This window comes from Typopeltis vanoorti, chromosome 7 (genome assembly GCF_054136105.1).
Source record: "Typopeltis vanoorti isolate ZY-2024b chromosome 7, IOZ_Tvanoo_1.0, whole genome shotgun sequence".
Lineage (NCBI taxonomy): Eukaryota > Metazoa > Arthropoda > Arachnida > Uropygi > Thelyphonidae > Typopeltis > Typopeltis vanoorti.
The window spans coordinates 13,116,992-13,140,202 of record NC_143555.1 but is presented as its reverse complement, the minus strand read 5'-3'; the positions used below and the strand labels follow the sequence as shown (position 1 = coordinate 13,140,202).

Sequence of the window (23,211 nt, the reverse complement as noted above, 5' to 3'; positions counted from 1 at the left end):
CCCAGTTCACAATTATTATTGTAGTGTAGGTTTTCTCTCTGATGTGGTGTAGTAGGTACACACTATGTACTACCCGACATCCCAGCCTGTCATACAGCAAGAAGTTATGCGTTATATATTTGGAACTATTGATGTCTTATGTTAGGTATTAGTAATTCCTATTGTAGCACAGTGATGAGAATGCGGTTTTGCTTTCGGGTGAAAGGGATTGGGTCATCTGGAATGCGAGAAATTTTATCAGCTCTTTTCAATCGAAGATCATAATATCTCGCGATGGAAAACAATGGTTTTCCATCCCGAAAAGTAGACAAATAGGTGGTAAACACACTAAATTAATAGAGTTAATTCGCTGGTGTTGTAGTCCGTAGTTACTTACTACATACAACAGTAGTCCGTTGTACTGCTTAGTACAACTAACCAAATCCAACCCAAGTGGTTCGCAACCTAATGGTCATTAGTGTATGTAAGATAAATGCAAGTTTTCCAAGATATGGATATTTACTGTACCATAGCATTAAGATAAAAGTTAATTTCATTAAAATGAAAAACAAAAATTCATCAAAGTAATCAAACCAATAGATCTGTAGATGAACAATTTCTCGCTGAACATATGATATTATTATGTATAACAGAGTGATGAATAAAATAGTAAAATTAAAATATTTCTTTTTTTTAAATTCTAACAAAAAGAAAAGATGTTCCGATTAATAACACGAGAAATGTTTCGAATGAGAGTATTTAAAAATATGCAGTTTCAGAGGAGAAAAGGAGGAAGTGAAAACACTTGAATACAGTAAATGAGAGAGTTGTTTTGATTTTGGTTTCCTGAAATAATCATATTGATAGCTTCAGTCAATTACAAACAAAATTATTACAGATGCGTCTCGAATTAAGTTAGATTTTTACATACGGATTTTTTCCGCGTCCTTCCTACGTGCTGATTTTCACCAAAAATTGTTTTCATTTATTTCCAGAAGTGCTACGAACAACAACATTGCGTATATTTTGTGAAAATAGAGATAACAAGATGGTAGTAATCGATGTCAATATAAATGAAACGAAATTCAAAGGAACCAGGGAATTTCAACAGGTCAATATGCTTTGCTGCTGCTCGACAATAATCTTTAACATTTGTAATTTAATTTCAGGTTTTTCTTTTAGCATTTATCACAAATAGTCTGTGATAAATGCTAGTAAAATAATTCTAATACTAAGAATTTAAAGGATATTTTATCTTTCGGATCGCTAACGTAATCTTTTATGCGAATTTTAACTCTAAGAGGAAATGTTTGAAGAAATAATGTATTTCGACTAAATGACCGAATATTTGGATACTTTTATTTTTCCGATAAATAAAATGGCATTTAATGGAAAAGGTTAGAAACCAGTGCTTTAAGCAGTCTGTGAAGATATATGAATACAATCTTATTTGCTACATTATCTTAGATAGTGTAACAATAGTAAAAAGTTATCATTGGTTTTTTCAAATTATTGAGTAAATCTTCGGTTTCAAACATGACCACAGTTTGAAAAAAAAAATGGATGATGCAATGAGCTTTTGTTCCATCTAAATGTAATTGGAAATTATAGCTTTAATTCTGAATGCAGAAATAAACAAGAAAACTAAGAGAAACTTAATTCACAAAGTAAACTGGTAATATGAAGTCATCAGCAAACAAAAAATATAATAAAGCAAATTCATTCATGGTAAACTGAAAAGTTAAGTCTCCTTCAAATGTTTACTTTTTCTACTTTCATTTTTCTTGTCCATCATGGCATCGCCATAAAGCAGGTCTTGTGTGTCTTCCTTTATCCGAGGCAACCAAAACAGCCGTCAACTATTCAAGAGTTCACCGAGGAATACTTATGGGAGATGTTTCTGACTTTTGACTCGATTTATACATCGTTTATATTGACTCGATTATTTCTTATGGAGCTGAATATACTTTGGCTGGATTTGAATCTAGATGAGGCTAAAATTTAATTGAGCATTCCCTGTCGGTTTGTCTATTTCACGAGAGTAAAATCGGGCTGCCATCACTCTTCCTAATTCCTAAATATTTGCGTTACAAATATGTAGTTCTTAGTCCATAGTAAAATCATTTGAAAAAGTTAAAAAGGAAATGAAATCCGAAAAGATTTCGCTACCTGATGGGTAGTTAATTGAAATCCCATAAAGATACCATTTCCAAACCCGGGTAGTAAACTACAAAATGCTAACTTTCACTGTTTTCTCTGATGGGACGTAGCGGAATCACAAACGTTATGCTAATAATCGACGCAGCTGTCCTTGAGTATAGTTTGTGCTGTAGTAGGTTTGAATCCCCCCCCCCCTCGTTTTTCCCTTCTGGTGTACCTGCGTATTGTTTAATGCCTGTTACGAAGAACGCATGTGAATCTATCATTTTGTAATTTCACTGATGTGGCCGTTTTGCATTAATATCATGTCAATCTTGAGGCCGTGGAGAGTTTCGACTGTCCACGACACTTTCATACCGATGGTTTTCTCCAGCGACTCAAACGAAACTGCTCTTTTATATGCATAGATTTTACATATTTGTGTTGTGTACTACTTAAAGATACGTATAGAAAGCAATACAGATGCATTTATACTATGCTGTTTGTGTACAGATTTATATTAAGAGAGAAATAGAATACGAATAATATCGTGTAATTGGATATTAATATAGCACACGAATTTACTAAAAATATGTGCCTGTCTAATAAAATTATCAAATAAAAACTTATATTTGAGATCCTTTTGTGTCATAATCTCTTTTGCCTTCCGCTAAATATAGTTTATCCATCCCACAAATCCGTACTGGAATAACTTGCAAAAGATAATGTTGGGAGAATGCACGACTTGGTTTTAATATTCTTTATCATAGTTTATTTACCATCCATTAATTTTCTGTTTTCGTATTTTACTGTTTTTCTTTTCATGCATGTCTGATTACGCAACATACTTTACTTGCTACACGCAATGTTTCGTGAAAAGCTCGCATTATTTGATCCCAGTTATGATATACACCCCCCCCGTCATACATCGGTCTAGAAATACATGACAATGAGTAGAAGCATTTCTTTTTGGAAGCCTACTGGCCAATTTTCCCAATGAAGCCATTGTCCTTTTGTCTGCGAGTTGTTTGCATTAATGTTAGAAATTTAAAGCACACTTAATTAATAAACGCGGATGTTATTATAACATATTCAAGAAAAAGTATTGTTTCGCCTTGTTTCTTAACGAAAAAACCTGCTCGTTTCATAATGGAGGATCTAATCATAACATAACAGCCTAATGTGAAGTATATGCGACTGAAATATATTTATTAGTACTAATTATATCATATAGCATGCCATCAGATAAGTGAACGCCAAACGACAGCAATGTCGACAACGTATATTGCAGTAACAGTGAACTCTGCTGATTTATTCACAACCAGTATTCATTGATTTTAAAAGTACTTAATTTCAAACAAATTATGCTTTACCAGAATTTAATCATGTTAAACTGAAATATCCGAAACTTTATCAACTATTAATTAAGTGGCAAATTAATGTCCCCTTAATATGTGTTCTAGAGCAACTAATTGTTCCTTTTATGACTCGGGTAACAAATGCTAACATTAACGTAATTCACTACGCTGTAAAGTGAAGCGTTGCACTTTATTAACCGTATGAATTTCGTAATATTTATAGAGTTCTGCACGTTGCCGAAACTCAATGCAAAAGTACGCTATTCAAATATGCATATGGCAAATTTAGTGCTGTTGCATTTTATTTCCTTATTAAGGCCTGCTTCTCCTTATAAGATTACAGTTATTATCGAAGTTAAAATATTGCATTTTATTACTCTTTGATAAATGGTAACGCATTTCAACTTTTCATTTGAGTAAATGTGGTATTTCATTTTGATCTGCATGAATATCTGTGTGTGTTCATCAGGTTTTCTCGCATTTAATTTAAAATCGCGCAATAATACAAGAAATAATTAGGAAACTTTTCATGTTTAGAATAAATAAAATAAAATTTTAATTTTCTTATTCTTAGTTTCTAATGCATTTAATTTAATTCAGTTTAATTTAATATACATGTGGAGTTGAATTGGACTAACTAAGCCAGTCTGCAGGATTTCTTCCTTATTTTTCAGATGGTTACCCGAACAAAGAAAGTATTTGTAGGTGGTCTATCCGCGCCTACTACGCTAGAAGACGTAAAAAACTATTTTCAGCAGTTCGGCCGGGTAAGTAATATTTTTGTAATTCTTACGTATTATGTTATTTCTTATTTAATTTATAGCTCTCATTTCCTAACTCGTGGAACTAGATTAATTTGACGAAAATAATCTGGTATAGTATCCATATGTTGATAAATTAGAGCAAGATTGATTATGAAACGATAAAAGAAATTTATCACATGATACATGGTCTTTATTCGGACTGAGTTTTATAATGCTCAGAAATGGCGTTTATCGTGATTTCAGTTTTGTAGTTCATTAATTTCAAGGCTACTTGATACCATGGATATTTGTGTCAATAGAAACGCCGCCTTCTCGGTAACTGTTCTCAAGCCCCCCAGTGCATTACTAATTTATTATTCATTGCCGAAATGAAATAAACTAAGTAATAAATAAAATTCTCTAAGTCCGTTTGGCGTTAGAAAATTTATTTATTATTTCAAAGAGAAAGCGAAATGTTTTAGCTTATTTTGCACCTAATTAGCTGAGTTCTCCTCTACCGATGAGATGTAAACTTATTTGTGCCAAGAGTACTGCAGCTAACAATCTTCTCGTGTTCTTAACTATATCCAAAATAGTGCGCGTCCTGAAGTCTATTTTTCTGAGTTGCGGGATTAGAAACCAGTGCGAAAAAAAAATTAACTCCAAAGATCGTCTAACTCGAGAACCAGCTGAAAAAAAAAAAAAAGGTGGGGAGGATGGACTAGAAAGGTTCCTTTAGTCAGCGACTAGAATCAGATCTCTAATGAATTCTGTTTTCATCCGATTTGATATCATGGAAGTTACCATGACCTACACAAGTGCCTGCCAAAATTAAGTTAACTGCATAATGTGTTGTTGCTTTTAATTGCTTTGCTCGATTTTATTGTGTATTCTTCTTTCTTGTATCTTTCATAAGGTTGCCTTTCCGTTCTTTAGACAAAAATCCAAGCGAAAATTCGACTAACTCCGTTACAAACAAACTTATGAAGGGGGGGAGTTACAAATAACTTCGGAAGATCTAATCTCTTATTTTCCTTTGGGTGGTGTAGTATGTATGAACAGAAAATCGCTTAATCCTTCTTCATTTTCTATAAGTTGATGCGGTGGAAACTGTTGTTCCACGTGTTTATTTGATTTCACATTCGTGGCGGATTCTTCACAAAAACTTAATATTTGACTATTTACGTATTTTGTGCATTTTAACATGTTCCAAAGCTCAAAATGGAATGGGCTTCCGTTCTTTAATTGTAGCACTTGTTACAAAAACAAAAAAAGCACTAGTTTCGAGTTTTTTTTCTCTTTTGATTTTCTTTTGTAAGTTTAGAACTGAACAACTACGCCTGTAAAATGGCATTAAAACATTATTTTAGTTCGAATGTCGGTCTTCTTATTTCTTTTGCAGAATAACACAGAAAAGTTTCAAGTCAAGAACAAGAGTATTTTTTTGCTACACAAGCTCATTCCTTTCAACACAATGGGCGAACATGACAGGTGTGTGTCTACAGCATTATATATATATATATATATATATTACTTCAATCTATTTTATTAGCTCTAGCAGCTCTTTATTGGAATTCTCAAACTCCCCTTCAGTTATATTACGTATACAACCAATTAAATGGAAGAGAGCAAACATTGGAAACATCCAAGAAACTTTATCTGCAAGTGAACGGAGCAAATAAAGCGAGGACAGCTTTGCCTATTTTCTCAGTGCGCCTGCGGAGTTATATATATTCTCGCCAATTAATACAAGAGAAGCGGAAAATGAGAGAGGTTGACTCCTTGTTAGTACTTACTCATGCGTGGAATTTCAAATAAGTGCTAGTCAAAGCAACCTCGAGAACCGTAGCTGCGCTAGCCTTTTGCCGTATACAGTGACAGACTAAATAAACGTTAGTACTGGTATATTTAAACAGTTAAGAGACAGAGAAAGAAGAGTAAATAATTCCGGAACTGTAGGACACCCCAAGATGTTGTTGCAAGATACACGTACCTTCCTTAATTGGTTTCATTACGTGCTTAGCTTTAAAAAATACAATTAATGAATCATTTAAACAGTGTGCAGTATCCTATGGTGAAGCTTTCTTTACATAACTAGAAGAATGTGCACGTAAAATGAACGGACAAAAGTAAGTAAATGACATCTTTCTTTTACTTGTTATTCCACTTAAGTATCTGAGGAATTGTGTGTGATGTAGCGGTGTTTTTAAAATAATGCGCATTGGGATAAAAATGGTTCGACCTCTAAATGCTACTTTGCTGTCTCATATGGTATAAGAGCGTCATTATATCAGATTAGCGTTGTTATTTCATACGACATAACGCCAAGATGCACAAGTAGTTACGGAAAATATTTGAAGAAAATATAATTATTGGAAGTCAACAACATGCCAAATTGGTTTCGTAAAGTTTTTTGTATAAATTTGCAGCAAGGCGCGTTTGGTTAATAAAGCAAATTTGCGGAAGTCTCGTGTTATTTATCAAATGAATGAACTGCTGCTGGTTCCCTGAAAATTGCCATAATTTTATGTTTGTCTTGATTTCGATAATCATTATCTTTTATTTCAAGTAGACAGTTTATGTTCCAACGCATTTCATATAAAATAAATAATACTTTCTGTTTCGATCAATGTTAATAGGCAGCAGTTTCAAGTTTCCTTCACCCCTCTTATTAACTGTTTGTTCGCTTCATTTCTCTATTTTTCCGCCTATCTGTAAAAAGGTTAAGGGACAGCATTTCATATTCTAGCGGTCTGCAACTTTGTGTGAAACTTGCAGATCGGTTAAACTTAGAAATTCAAGTTAGATCATTCAGGATTTCAGCATCAATTAATTAAATGCAGCCATGGAATGTAAGCAGATTATTAATTACTGGAAAATATAATTAAGAGTCAAATTAGGCAGTGAGAAATCTGGTTTCGACAAGTAGTTGACATTTTCAGTAAACGTCTATCTTACAGTTTACCATATCCTTTTGCAATTGCATAGCGTTTTCTTTCTTTCTTGGCTACACTTAATAAAGGCACCTTAATCCGTTAACTTATTGTCTAATGTATTTTATTGCTTAGTATGTCGAGCAATAAAATTCCTAATCTTTTTTTATTGTCCCCCCTTATATATATATATATATATATATATATATATATAACAATGCTTTTTTTTTCCTGTTGACTTATAGAATACCAGTGGAATGGTAAACATTCATAGCCTCTGGAGTATCTCCTTTAAATAACAATTGTAGGTCTTTCTTCAATAGAAGATATCCTTTAGGCTCTTATGTTGAACAACAGATGTCTTTCTCTTAGAAATATATTCTTTTTGCGTACTTGTTTTTGAGTATAATATCTACAGCGAGTCATATATCTCCAGTCTTTTTAGAATAACGTCTGACCTTTCTTGACATAAGCGTTTCATACCTATCTATTCTTTAATATCTGAACAGCTGCATTCCCCCGGGCATTTTCCAAGCAGTTGTTACGAGTGTACCTATTCAACGGTATTTTGTACATGAAACAGTATTCGGTCTAGTGTAGAATGCGTTTTCAACACGGTTAATTTTACTTGTTTATTCTATTGATTCGTTTAATTCCTTATGAAAAAAGCTCCTTTTGCATGGCTTTTCTAAGGATATTTCTTAATTCAAACTACGATCTGCAGATACCTTCTTACTTTCTAACTTGTTAAAATAAGTGTTTGAACCTATCAATTAGTCGCTCAATTTATTCATTGAACTACTTGCTCCTTTTTATCTTAGTTTTTCGTTCCAATAAACAAAAATGTAATCCATACATATCAGTCTGTTATCCTAAATCTTGGTTATTTTTGCTATGCACTTATTGGCTTAGTGTTGTGCACATTCGTGCCCAACTTACTCATTTGAATGTACGCAGCGCATTTTTTCAAACAAATGTAAAAGTTGGAAAATAATTGAATAGATGTTTCAATAGGAGACACAATGGAATGAGTTGCATTGTTATAATCAGAGAAAAGAGTTTTTAATGGAAAATTCAATTACAATAGGTTGGTCACCCTTTAGTAAACTAGTACCATGAATATGCAAGAAGGAACTTGTTCACATTTAACTTGAAACGCTGTATTCCTTGGGAAGCGTGGTAGGAGACTGTTCCTGATCGCAGCAGTTGAAGAAATGAACAATGAGGAGAAGAAAACTGTTCTGTGCATTTGTATTTGAACTGTGGGAGGGTGTTGATTGGCTGATACACGTGTTTGGACTGATTTGACATAGGTTGGGGAGAGAATTATTGATGCCAATGCGAATGAATATCGGCCATAGAATTATTTCAAGAAGATGCAGTCTTCGGAAACTGAACGCCAGTTTGAAAGTGTTGGAGTGTATTAGTGAGACAGGGATCACAATCAATCTAATACTGCCCTTTTCTGTACATAAGCCAGTATTTTTAGGGAACGAAGCACCACCCCAGATGTGAAAGCAGTATTCAGTGGTCGGACGGATTTATTGTTTGTATTCGGTTAGGATCTGTTTACATTTTAACTAACGCCTAGAGCGAAAGAGAAAAATATGCAGAGGAGGCAATATTTGTAATAGGTTTGTACCAAGAGAGAGAGAGAGAGAGAGATTTGAGGTGAGTTATCCCAAGAAGGTAAAATTCATCTTGAATAAAGATTTTGGTTTTGTCAGGAGTAAGATTGGAAAGAAAGGTTCTTTTTCGTGGGAAATAATGCGAACTTTGTTTTCTAGCAGTGAATTTGAAAAGGTTACCAAAACACCATTGAATGTTTTGAAGATCAGAATTTAAGGTAAGTATATATTAAAGTTCGACATGTCGGCATGAGTTGGGGTTTGCAACGGTTAAAAAGAAAGGAAGGAGGAGTTCAATGTGCTGTCTTCAGCCAAATTTTGTACTGGACTGGCAGTCAGCTGGAGTAGATAATTTGTATATAGAGGAAAGATAGTGGGAGAAAGAACAGAGCCTTGGAGGATCCCAGTATTAGTTGTATAGTTAGAAGTTGAGACGCCATCTACTATCTCTGGAAGAAGTGAACATCCTGTCTGACAGCTGCCCATTTGCGGAAGTCAGGGTAGATCATATGATAGGAGATTCACTTAATTGACATTTTGTGCCAAATTCGGTCAAAAGCCTAGGAAATATTGAGAGCAGCCCACTTGAAGTTCCCTAAACCTTTTTATGGTGTTTGTCCAGAGATGGGTGACATAGGTTAATAGATCCCCTGTTGATCGGCTGTGACAGAATCCATTCTGTCGGTCATTTATTAGATGAGTCTTCAAGGTAGCGTAGGAGTTGGATGTTGATGATTCTTTACATTAGTTTAGAAAGAATTGAGGTGAGAGAAATTGGACGGTAGGTTGAAGGTAAAGATTTCTCACCCTTAGGAATAGGTTGTATATGGGATAATTTCTGTAGATATTATGCGGAATTATTCTGCCTACTGCAGAATAGACACTAGTGGAATAAGAAAGTAGAGGAAGCATAGAGTGGCAGTCGACTCTGGAGCACTGACCTTTCGAACAATCGTAGGAATACCACTGGGGCTTTGAGACTTATATTCAATTTGAGAAACGTTTTTGCAGTCTCTGGCTAAAGATCAAACTCGGCCTTGGATATTTGCAGTAATTGAGGGACATTTACCATGGTAAATGTCTCTCGATCACTGCAGATCACCTGTGCAAGATCGGAGGAGAGATAAGAAGCCAGGAGTTTGGCTTTTTCTGTGATGATGCAATAGTACCATTTGGATGTAACAGCGGTAGGAGCAGTGTTGGACAGAAGTTATGACCAATAACTTTGGCTATAGCCCAGAAGGCATGGCTGTCGTTTCAGCAGGATGCAAGTTTCCTGCTTTTAGATCTCTCAAAGCCAATTTCGATGGTGATACATTTTCTTGTAGCTATTCTGGCTTTGGTATAAGCAGTATAGGAAGGTGGAGTTTCCAATGCAATCCAGTTGCGGTATACTTGACTTCTAGTGCACAGCTTCGTCACATCACACCTGTGGGAGAACTAGAGCTTAGATGGGGAACAGGAATTTAAGGTGGAGTAGGGAATAAATGTTTCCATGCCGATGAGTATTATTTCGGTGATTCTTTCTGCACACAGATTTGGCCAGGTGGCCGGAAACAGTAATCTGACCAAGGAAATGAAGCTTAGAAGTTACAAAGATTGTCCTCCACTTAGCTTTCTTGTAATGTGGGAAAACATTTGCATTGGATTGTGGTTTGAGCTGCTTAGAGCACACATAGCATTTACAGCGTACTTAAATGGGTCACCAGTGAGGGAGAGATCCAGTCTGTTTGGGGAGTAGTTGGGGATGTCTGGTATTCTAGTGGATATGTGAACAATTTGTGAGGTCGTTTATGATTGCAAATCTCAGCCTCTCTACCTGCTTGATCTGTGTATTTGGAGGAAGGCAGCGAGTTGGTGTTGTAAACATTAAGCCTCCGATCAATATGACCTCGCCGTTAGGAAAGTTAGACTGAAGAAAATCAACATTTTGGGAGAGTTCAAAGTGGTTATTGCAATTAAGAGAATGGTAGATATAGCATATGAATTTAGTAGAATGAGGGAGTGATTTTTAGCCAAAAGAAGTCAAAATTAGGAGATTGCAGGTTGGATATCCTTTGGCATGTATATGAGTGAACATTCGCACATCTCTGAGGCGAAAGGAGTCAGAGTGTATAGTTAGGAAAGCAGAATAAGGAAAAGTAAGTTTTGCAAGCTGAAAATGGAAATGAATCTCATTATAGTTGGAATTGCGATTGCATCTTTTTTTGAAATGGATCTGAAAGGTTATGTGAAGTTTGCTGTTGACCGCATGGGTTCAACACGTTTCCTATGCAGTGATTGGGTTCAGGTTTCCACGCCTGTTATTGTCAATGGTGAAAGAAAAAGTCTTCAAAAGTCATTAATACTCCACAAGATTACAGCCGTAGTTTGGTTAGCCAACTTGAAGGAAGGAGCAGAAAAAACATCTAGCAAATTTCACGGTGAATTTCCAGAAATACTCGAACTAACTCGGTGGAATACTTTTCCATAACAAAAAAAAAAAATGAAAATTTGCGAATGTTTTGAGGTATATTTCATAAAGAAAGAACTCATGCCAGAGAACCAAAGCGAAAATTAACTCTCGTTTGACATCATTCCGAAGTATATGTCTAGATCATCGGATAACTGCCAAGACTACTGAGTCCGTGAGGCATTCTTTGGTTATATCTGTCAAAAGCGGTTGTGAAGGAAACGAATTGTAATCTTGTAATCTCTGCAGAAAAAAGTCTACAAGCGACACACACACCCAGTGGTTGGAAACAGGTTAAATCTCGTATAGGAAATGAGAAATACCTATAATAGATTTCAACTGAAAGGAAATCAGTTAGGTGATTTCATTTGGAAGTGACAGCCTTGTAAAACGGATCAACTACCCAAAGAACACGTACAAATGTTGTGCACACAGTTGTACACTCATCTCATACAGGATTCTGGATTACCCCGAGTTTAGCCTCCGTCGTTTGGCTGTCTAAAAATATGCTCTCCTAAACATGAACAAGCATAGAAAAATGTTTTCTCCACCTAATTGGATAATGCCATAAATATAGTTCAACTGCGCAGTACTTCAGTATTGGCAGAAAAAAAATCTAAAATGCCTACATACCAGAATTTTTCGGTAATTTGTAACAAAACAGATCCACTAGGAGCAAAGTAGTAGAAAAGAGAATAAATTGATATCGCTTAATACTGTTTTATTTTTATTGATATTGATATCTGGTGAGGGGCACCATTTTTACTCAAGGTAGTGTGGCTTTAGGTGAAGACATCTCGATTCAAAAATCATCCCTAGACGAAGTATTCCTGTTTCCACCTATCACGACAAGAAACTTTCAACCCGTAGCTCATATATTCACAATTTGCTATATTAATTACATATAGCAAATTGTGATCATCGAAATACCTAGATCACGCAGCACACCAGTCATAGCCCACATGGCACTCCGAGCGAGATGTCCAATTTCACTGCCTTCTCTCATTCGTAATTCTATCCTTGGAAAACTTTTTGTGTCAGTGACTTAAATGAACCATTACTTCCATTAGAATCGATGAATTTGCAGCTGATCCCTTATTTTACTCGGCCTCACCTTGATATCTGACAAGATCGATGACGACAGTACCAGCGTGGTTGTGTCTTATGTCCCATTCATCTCGAATCGTGTAAGAAACTTTACATTTTAACTTTGAAATCACAAACCTGAACATAACTTCGAAAGCTCCTGCGGAACTTGTCCTAATCCTCGAAAGTGTCATAACTTTAAATATAAAATTCGTTAATTAAATAGTTTACGGTGTTTTAAACATTAAATGATCAAACGTAGTATTTTAAACGATTTCTAGATTATTTCCTTCCTATTGTCATTTTTTGTTTTTATTAGAAACGCATTTAAGAGTAGATCTTCCGTTTTTTTTATTGTCACATAAGTGGTCAGATGAATTGAATATGTCGACAGTTGCACTGTTTTCTAGTAGTTATGCATTATTTGTTTAGGCAATCAGAAACGAGATTTTTAATTTGGTTGGATATGCAGATAATGTAGTATTACTTCCAGGATATGAAGATGACCACCAAACGCAATTTAAATTCTAACAGATATTCAGCTGTTTTAACACAGAAATATTAATAAATAGAATTACAATTGCAAAATAACCAATAAGATGTGGATTGAAAGCATTTGCAAAAAGATTGGAGCAAGTAATGAAACTTGAACTTAGGAATAACTGCCAGCAGTGAATTATAACAGTGGTATACTTCATATTAAAAGAACAGTTCCTTAAGACTAATGAAATATAAGGATATTTAAAATCAAATATACATAAAAGCCAACACCTAATGAATTGTTTTATGCATGTGGGGAAACAGGAATAGATACATCTAAAATGTAAACATTAATAAAATTGTTAATGAAACAAAATTTGACAGAATAAAAAACGGAAAGATTTATGAAAAATGCCTTTTTAGAACCTATGAACAAAATGATAAAAAAAACAAAGGCAAAAATGGAACGAGCATATTAAAACAGTATTTAAAAAGTGTTGGGCAGGTATTGCCGACGCAGAAAGCCTAAACTTAAAGCGAGAAGAAGCATTATTATTTTGTGTTATTTATTGATGTCAAAAAAATAAAATTGTACACATCATGTTTTAAGGAAGATTGCTGTAAAGATTTAGTAAATAGTTAACATTTATAGGCAGCAATTTATGCTGTCATATGATTTCCTTCCCGTGCGTATATGATGTTAACAAGTCGTGGTTTGTAATTTTTCTTTTCCCATTAAATTAGGGAACTGTTATTCGCTATATCAATTATCGGCATATTAAAACCTGCATGGAGTCAAAAGACGCATTGCGGGAGGTCCCACTGTTACACAAACAGATTATCATACCACGCCTTACATGTGTTAATCATCTCTGCCCTCACCATACTCTCGGGCAATGCATTCCAATCACTTGCCACCTCTCCGTGCAAAAAAGCTGCTTCTCACCCCCTTGCTCACATTCTCCTTATACAGCTTCCAGGAATGGCCTCTTGTTCTCTATCTTCACCCATTCTATGCAAAACCTCCCCGACATTAACAGCTTATGTCTCGATCATATCTTCTCGCCTCCTCCTATCCCCCAATTTCTGCAAATTGCATTTTTCTCAATATGTCTTCATACACAACATTCCAGAAACCTTATTAGACAATCGTCTCTGGACCTTTTCCAATACATCATCTTTTTGAAAACCAGGTGACCAGTTCTGCGCAATAATCCATATGTGGCTTGATCAAAGCCTTATATAAGGGAACTATAACACCCTGACTTCTACAAGTCAGTGCCCTCCGTATCATTCCCATTATCCGCTGTGCTGTCCTCACAATTTTAGCAATATCTCCTGAAAATTTTAGTTCCTTGTCCACAATCACTCGCAGATCTCTCATTTCCTCTACCTCTTCCAAGACATTTCCACCGATTCTGTTCTCTACATCCCACCTCTGCTTCCAAAATTCAAAACCTTACACTTTGCATCATTGAATTGACCCCTCCCCCACTCATTTACCCATTCAACCAATCTATTCAAGTCCTCTTCCAAAGCATTCATTCTACTTCCAAAGCATTCACAGCATTCGTTCTACTCCGGATAGATCATCCCAACTTTGCATCATCTGCAAACAACTGAATATCACCATTCAGACCTATCCAAATATCATTTACGTACAATTTAAACAACAATGAACCCAAACATATACTCTTGGGCTACACCCGTAGTAACTCTCCTCTTCTGGGATATCGCTCCTCCATAGACAACTTGCTGATGCCCATCAAACAGCCCATCTCCAATCCAGCGAACTCATCTACTGTTTAACCCCATCTGTTCCAATTTAATTACCAGTTTGTCACGTGGCAATTTATCAAAGGCCTTTGCAAAATCTATCTACGAGGGCTGTTCAATAAGTAGTAAGACTAATTTTACTGTCGCGAAACCACTCATCACAATATTAATTTCTGTGGAATAAAGAAACGTTGCTGCCTGTATTAACAAAAGAGCTTGATAGATGGCGCATACGGGCTGATGTGCCAGTGTCACGTGACTAAACGCAAGCTTGTTTCGGCGCTCCTTCGAGCCGCGACCAGTCGTTGAAATGGAAGCGTCCTTGGAATAGCGTTATGCGATTAAATTTTGTGTGCATTTGCAAAAATCGGCATCGGACACTTTTAACATGATACGCGAAGCTTTCCACGATGAAGCAATGTCGAGGGCAAGTGTTTTTCGCTGGCATAAAACTTTTAAGGAAGGAAGGCAAAATGTGGAAGATCTTGAAAGCGAGGGAAGACCTTCAACGTCCATCACAGAGACACTGATCAACACAGCAGCGATTATCATCAAGGAGGATAGCAGAATTACGGTACGCCAGCTGCATGTTATCCTGAATATTTCTGTGGGAAGTGTTCACTTAATCATGGCTGAACATTTGGGACTGAAACGTGTTTGCGCCCGATGGATTCCCAAACTCTTGACACCGGAGCAAATGCAGCATCGAGTGCATGTGTGCACAGAACGGAAAGAAAGACTGGAACAAGAAGGCAACAACTTCTTAAAACGCATCATTACAGCAGATGAAACTTGGTTGTATCACTATGACCCTACAGTAAAAACAACAAAGCAGTGAATGGAAGCATCCGTCTTCGCCTTCCCCAAGAAAGCAAAAACTGTAAAATCGGCTGGTAAAGTCATGACCATAATGTTTTTTGACTACGAAGGCATTGTTTACCAACACGCTGTAGAACCCGGGAATGCTGTAAACGGCTCATACTATGCAGATGTTTTACGAACAATGGTACAGCACGTCAAAAGGAAGCGTCCATTGCTGAAGAATGGCTTCTTATTGCACCCGAAAATGCAAGGCCACACATTGCTGGTTGTGTAGTGGACGTTTTGCAGAAGAACAACATAGATATTCTACCACACTCTCCATACAGTATTGATCTCATACCGTGCTATTTCTGGCTGTTTCCTCAGCTCAAGAAACCACAAAGAGGCCGCCATTTCGAAAGCAACAGAGCATGTGTAAAAGCTGCGGAGGCGGTTTTGAAAGAACTCTCAAAAAAATGACTATCACATGTGTTTAAGAAGTGGACGCAACGTTGGGACAAATGCATCGCGTCTCACAGTAGTTACTTCATAAAAGACCATGTAAATGATGACGATTAAAGGTAATCTGTTTTCTGTATAAATATAGTCTTATAACTTATTGAACAGCCTACGTATATCACTGTGTACACAATGCATTTATCACTTTGTTATAATAAGTAAGCATTCTGCTAAAACACGGGCTTCCTTTAACTAACCCATGCTGGCCACCAAAGAGTATTTTTCTGTTTTCAACCCAATTCTGAATCGTGATCCTAACTCACCTCTCTAACACTTTAACCACACACACAGAGTGGCCTATAATCCAAACCCTAGTCCTGTCACCCCCCTTATGATTCGGAACAATTTTGCCCTCTTTCTACTCCTTTGGAACTTGCCCAGTGCAAGACTCATGTTAAAAAGATATGTAAAAGTTGTTAATTCCCCAGAATATTCCCTCAAAACACGTGGTGAAATAGCAGGAAGTCCTAAAATTTTATTTACATAAAGTTTATTTACTCCTCACATACCTCATGCTCACTTAGTATTAATTCCTCCTCCTTTCCAACTGCATTTTCAAGTTCTGCATGATATAACATTCACGACAATGAAATACCTTTTTTATAAATTGCTCATTAAATCTTGAGCTGTTGCTCTTAGATTACACATATGATTGTTTAACATATTGTACTAATATAGGTAGCTTATAAATAAAATCGGTAATAATAAATAAATACCTCAACGACAGCAATTATCATTTCTCCATTTTCACCAATCAGTGCCATCCTTCCCCAATCATGTTTTCTTCTACTGGCCACATTATCGAAAGAATTCTTTTAGGATTTTTAGCCGCATTAACTAACTATTGCTTATACTGCACTTTTGCTACCCTTATCAAGCGAGTCACCTTCCTCGCCTACTCTTTGTACTTTTCATACAACTAGTTATTATAACCGCTCATCCTGTGCTTCTTCCAAAATACCTTCTTCCAGATTGCTTACCTTACTTTTTCATTCATAGTGGTCACTCTCACCAACTGGTGGACGATTTGACACCTCATTTATAATATCATCATCTGATGAGATCATCAAATCCAATGCTCTTGATCCTCTGTTATGTACTTAAGTAAGCCCTACCTGGGTTTTTTCGTTAAGAAAAATAAATGATACATCTTATGGCCTTCCAAGATAAATGCCGAAATCTCATTAAAATAGTTAATTTTAAATTAAATTTAAATACATTTGGTTGATATAAAGAAAGTTCTTTCACTTCACGCCAACAGAAGATGCATGAACATATATTGTCCTTATCGTGGTAAGCTTAATGGCTTTAACAGCCAAGTGACTTAGCTTTATATAACCTTACTAGGGGGCACCGCCCCCTGGCGCCCAATCCCCCGAGTTCCGGACTGGTAGGCCGGTTCTCCTTGAATTCTGATGACTCAAATTTTGACAACTCGAAAGGGGGGACCGCCCCCCTGGCACCTACCCCCCCCCGAGTTCCGAACTGGTAGGAAGGTTCTGCTTGAATTCTGATGACTCGAATTTTGAAGACTCGACACTCAGGGTAGCCCCTATGTTTCAAATAACTTGACAAAAAACGTGACACAAAAACGTTACATAAAAAAGTTTATCATTTTATATATATAGGGTAGATTAACTGATGGCAGTGCTTAAATGCTGTAAGCAGCATTGATAATGCTGCTAAAACTGGTTGATAATGCATATAATTTCTAGTTCATATTTTTGTAGAGATGAAAAGCCCTGCAGAGACCAACTCATCATTAGTTGAAAAGGCTTTATAAAGGTTCCTAGCATTATAGATAGGACTCAAACCGAAAGGACATCGTCAATGCCCGACATACGAACGTCCTCCCATACACACTCATACAAAATTGCTACTGCTTAGAATTCGTAATGCGACGGAGTGGAGACGAGATCCTGCCACCAATTGCAATTTCAAATAAAAGTATACCACCTCTTCCTGATGATGGGCATCTTCCCAATGCATTCGGATAAATGACACCTGCCTTTTTTTTTTTGGAAAGCCTTCGGATTAAATGTCCATCTGGGATGCGAATGACATTTATAAAGGCTTTTAAACTGAAGATGAATTGGATCAGCGCTAATAATTTACTAAGCATATACCAAACTTTGTATGCTAAGTGAATTATAGTGCATTATAATATGCTGATTTGAATATGCCATCGCAAGGATTAAAAAAAAAAAAAAACCGCCCAACATGTTACAATCACAAAATGGTTTTATTCCGGGTTGTACGAGTATGTAAGTCATTGCGGTTCCGGAATATATGTGATATATTTTAGAGCAATTTACTTTGTTTTTACATAATTATGCCGTAATAATTAATAATGTCTGTATTAATTTTATAAAATTCATTGGCAATTTCTAATAACTTTTTTGCTGATAACTTTCCACGAAGTTAGCAGGAATATGCCTCGACATTTGTGCATTCACGATTGGTGCACAAACATGCGCACATGTGATGGATCATTTATATATCATATATCAATATAAAAAGATGCAAAAATGCGCAGACTTAATGTTTATATCACGCACCAATTATTGAGTTAAGTTTAAATCAGCCCCAATTCCGCAAAAAAAGCTGCTGTTGGTGTTGGTGCGGTCCTTCTTCTGATATTGTGACCTTTTAGATAATTTTAATCTACTTTTGAAATTGCTTTATGCCAACAAACATTCTCTCCGTGTTTCAGTGATTGATTCAGAGCGATAGAAACTAAATTAAAAATTACTGACGGTAGAATTTTTGCATTCGCGCATTATTTTAAAATACATTTTATTCAGATAATCTCTCTCTTGGTTTATTGAAATACTTTGAAGGAGATTTAGTAGAGTAACTTCGACGCGGTGATATAGCGGTTCACTGTCAGTTTAATATATTGATATGTGAGCATAGAGGTATGCATATATCTTAACTGGAGTCGAGACCAGATGTAGCGCGCTACTAATATTAATGAAAGTTCCCTTACTGTAAATTAGTAAAGCTTAGAAATAATCGGTCCTTAAAAGAGATATTTTAAGTAAGATACTTAAAATATCTGTACATTTTGAAAAGTAATAAATATGAGAACATGCTGCTGTTAAGGATATTGGCTCTAAACTGCTGAAAAACATGAATGATTATTCTCTGAAACATTGTTAGGCACTGCCGGTAAATGATTATACTTATAAAGAACGAATTAATAGAACCAGGTCAGTTTTCACTGAAAGGCTTATGTAGGCAATTATGTCGGACAGAGGTGGCCGGTTAAAGTAACATCGGAGCAATTAACTGGTTATTTCCCATGAGTATCTCGCGTAGCTTGAAAACACCGAGGCAGAAAGAATTAACTTCCTCTATAAGCTCCACTATCTTGCAGAGAAGTTCTATCCTCTGGCTCAGTAAATGTATAATTAAATTTTTGATTTCCGATTTTCACAAGTGGAAAAAAAAATTAAAAAGAAAACTAATTAAAATTAGAGAAACTTGCTGGGGTCTTCATTACCACAGTATTAAATGTAAATCCTTACTGTAAGAGAAAAGCCAAGTCACCAGGGAAAGTCTAATAGAAGAAAATAAAATGCATGCTAGTGTTTCACAAAGGCATCGACTGGCCATTTGTGCTGAGATTCGATCCCCCAGTCTTATGACATTAACACTTTGTTACAAATAATCATGATAATAATAATTAAAGGTATTTCGTATATATTCTTTGCAATGATTTATTTCTTTTTTTTTTTAAACGAATTATCGTAGTCGTACTTTGAACAAGTTCAACAATTTGATTTATTGAGGATATATATGTATATCACATAGAGAGAGTTCCACCAACGAATAACTGGTGATTGCTAGTTTATATGGTGATTTCAGAATATTGTTGTGGGAATTAATTTATGTTTAAAAATGCCTGTAGAAGGTTTGACTGATTGCTTTAGATGCTCCTTTTTATTTCTTGCCTTTGGATTCTCTTGTAATTTGTGTGTTAAATTTGACAATTGAAATGCTGTATATGGTATCAGTCTTTGTATCTTATTTGGAATAGTAATTATTCATCATAAAACATCACTCTCTCAAACACTACATGTTTCATCACTTATAATTCCCAAATAAGGTACACAGACTAGGTACCTTCTTATGTTATATACAGTATAAGAATGGGAACAGGGCGTTAAGTATAAACTATTCTTTTTATATAGATTATATTCTAAAGAGGAACTATTAAAATAGAAAACAAATTTTCGTTTGTAACAAAAAATAATATTATATAAAATGAATCTCTCTCTCTATTAATAGCCAGAATGAATTGAGATTAACAGATCGTAAACGAAATTAGATGTATATAAATTAAATTACATACTAAGCATCCTGCTTTTCAGAAATAATGGAATCACTTTTAGTACTTTTTTATTTTCTCTATTTATGATTGCTTCAGTCTGATTATTCTGTTCATTTTTATGCGTTTCCCTTCATGTACCGTTCCCGTCAAATCTTTTGTATTCTGTCCACAGTGCATGGTTTCCTGACAAACTTTACATTCTTCTTGCCATAAGGAGGGTGTTAACCTCCCCTCCTTAGTAAAAGCCCGTAAAGTCTCGGACCATCAGGCTATCACTTCTCTAAATCTTCATTTAGCAACACTTATTTGATTCTCTTTTTTTTTTTTTTTTTTTTGGCCCTTTTCGTCCATGCAGCAAACTGGATAATCTATTCCCAATGTTCTCCTCCCTTTTTCATTATTTGATTGATCATTAATAATTAATATAAATAAAAGTTCTTTCCCTCGATGTGAAAGATGTGACATTATGATGTCAAGAATATTTCAGAATATACGAATTTTAAAAAAAATCTTTACTTTTAGAATATACGCAAAATTTACTAGTTACAGTACACTTTATTGACGAGTCTGCATTCTCTAGGAGAATCGGCAATTTTTTCCCCCTGGTTGGAACCATATAAGTAAGTACACTTGGAAGCGAAAGTTAAGATAAAGTCAGAATATCAAGTATGGAACGAGGAATGAGATTTCCATTAAATGTTCCGCTTCGCTTTTCGGCGATGCGATTAAAGCTATTCTTAGGATTGGACCAACCAATGATTCAAAAATGGAAAAGAATAGCAGAAATTACGTAATTATCTCATTTTGTTCGTCATACACCATTATGTTGAATATTTAAAGAAATCGCTTGTTGCTAAATGATATCTCTGACAGCGTTCATTGTAGGTGTAGTTATGCCACGTCATAAAAACGTGTCACGTAAAAAAGAAAAAACTTAGTCGATGTATGGAAACAGTAGAATGGTTGCAATTTAGCGCGATTACCTTATTCATATAATTTGTAATAGTTATCGTCATAGCAATATTAGTCAAGTAGTAGCTTCTAGACTATAACTAACATTCTTCTTCAATATTTGGCGTAATTTTTACATATGGGGAATTTTTTAATGGATAGCACTACGGCTGTCGAAGGAAATGGACCTGTCTTCTTCATTTTAGTCCGATTGGACTGTTTCAAGGAAGATCTCAACATAGGAAACCATTTAATTTGGAACTATATTGCAAAGTTTCTCGATATCTTCGTATAGTGTGATCTAAAGAGATATCTGCTGATATTAACTGAGATTTTTCTCACCATAGGATAAATAATAAGGAATAACGATATTCAAAACTGGTCGAAATCACTTTTTTGATGCGACCTGTAAAGTTTCTCAGGAAACAAAAATGGTGTATACTATAGCTTTTTTTTTTCTTTGAAAGTGCAGTGTGTTTTATGATTTGTAATGCAGCATGCTTAAAATTTCGTAGGATATCGTTATTTGAATACCGCCGTTGAATTAAATTGCTGAAAGACAATATTCAACTTAGAACCTGAGTAACGGAAAATTCAATTTTGGCTATAATGATTCTTGGAATAAAAGTAATCTGAGACTCGCTACGTTACTTGATGTAAAAGTTACTGAAGCAACTTAACCCAAAATTTTTTGATATTGGTCCACTTACTGATTTTTAAAAGCATTTGAGATTTTGGAGAAATAATTCATCATACATTCCTTCTTTCGTCCTGATTCAAACATTTTGAGATTTTTGTTTCTATTATATCAAAATTCAATCATGCAATGCTAGGATGCATGAAATATCAGTATAATGAATTCGTGACCAAGACCAATGCAATGCATCACTTAAAATTCACCATTACTGCTAGGCGCCTTTCAACTTACTTTTTTGTCCTAAATTATTTACGCGTCAGTTTTGATATTTCTGTCCACGAAAAGCAGGAAACCTATAAAGAAAGTAGTGACACGGATAGTCTAAGAGTTGTAATCCAAGAAAACAAACTGCACAAGAGATCAAACATGGAGCCATCTTAGCTTCTGCTAAGATAGGTTGTTGTCTCGTGCTACCCGATAGTGGAACTATGGAAATGAATTTCCGTAGTTCGTTATTGAAAATAAGCTACCGGTCGCAAACAGCATTGCTGTTTTGCGAGTGTAGCTGTGGATTCGGTCGGCCGCCTACCTTTTGGTTATGTGCAGGGGTTTAGTCGGGCCAGGGCGCGCCTGTGCGATGACCTAGTACTTTTTAAAACTATCAAAATTTTAAAATTCATTATAAGAATTATAATAATGAGACGCCAGGCCTGTGTAGCTCAGTGAAAGTGGCGCTTGGTCGCTCGCAGTCAGACTTAAGTTCAAGTCTAGTCGCCGACTGGAGGTACTTTTTCTAAGCCTTTCTTTGACCGATTTCCTAGTTAGTCGATCTCTACCACGTGCCAGCGGGTTTTTTATCCCGTAAACTCAAGAAAATCGAACGTAGTATCCACATTATTCAGACAGTAACATTTGTTAGGGTTAGGTACCAAGAGGTGGCAGCACTTGTTTGCCAGCCTCTTCATCGGTGGCTGCTATAATTAGTGATAGACATGGGCCAGCTATCTCTGATTGGCTACCAGTGGAGATTGAACTGCCCACTCAGTCTCCAAAAGCTAGATAGGGTATAAAGGCCTCGCCTACTCCCTGTAAGGGAATAAAAGGCGTTAGCTGATTTTTTTATTTTAATAATGAGACTTATAATGCATTTCCAGCTTTCAGTCAAAAAATAGCAGCTTGCCGCTCTTGTCATTTTTTTCAGAAAACAAGGCAATCTCTCTGCCATATGGCCGTCGCAATAATAATAATAATAATAATGGCGCACTTCGTGCTCTGGATTTTTGTTTCCAAGGTAGAGCCCTAGCACTATTTCTTTTAGGACTACATCCCTGGTTATGTGTAAATATTTTGGTAATATAAGGACGATATATATCGTCTATTATTATTATTAACC

At 35.7% G+C, this 23,211-nt stretch overlaps 1 protein-coding gene across 9 annotated transcripts in view; it reads left to right on the top strand.

Moving 5' to 3' along the window:
- LOC150104491 (RNA-binding protein Musashi homolog Rbp6-like) overlaps positions 1-23,211 on the top strand; it is a 768,426-nt gene that overhangs the window by 285,787 nt on the left and 459,428 nt on the right. For 8 of the 9 annotated variants that reach the window (XM_090395182.1, XM_090395176.1, XM_090395180.1 and 5 more), the window contains exon 6: positions 4,130-4,243. In XM_090395182.1, coding sequence (XP_090251308.1) covers positions 4,130-4,243 — 114 coding nt within the window. The remainder of the gene's footprint in view (positions 1-4,129; positions 4,244-23,211) is intronic. The other variant, XM_090395177.1, reaches the window with a different exon arrangement.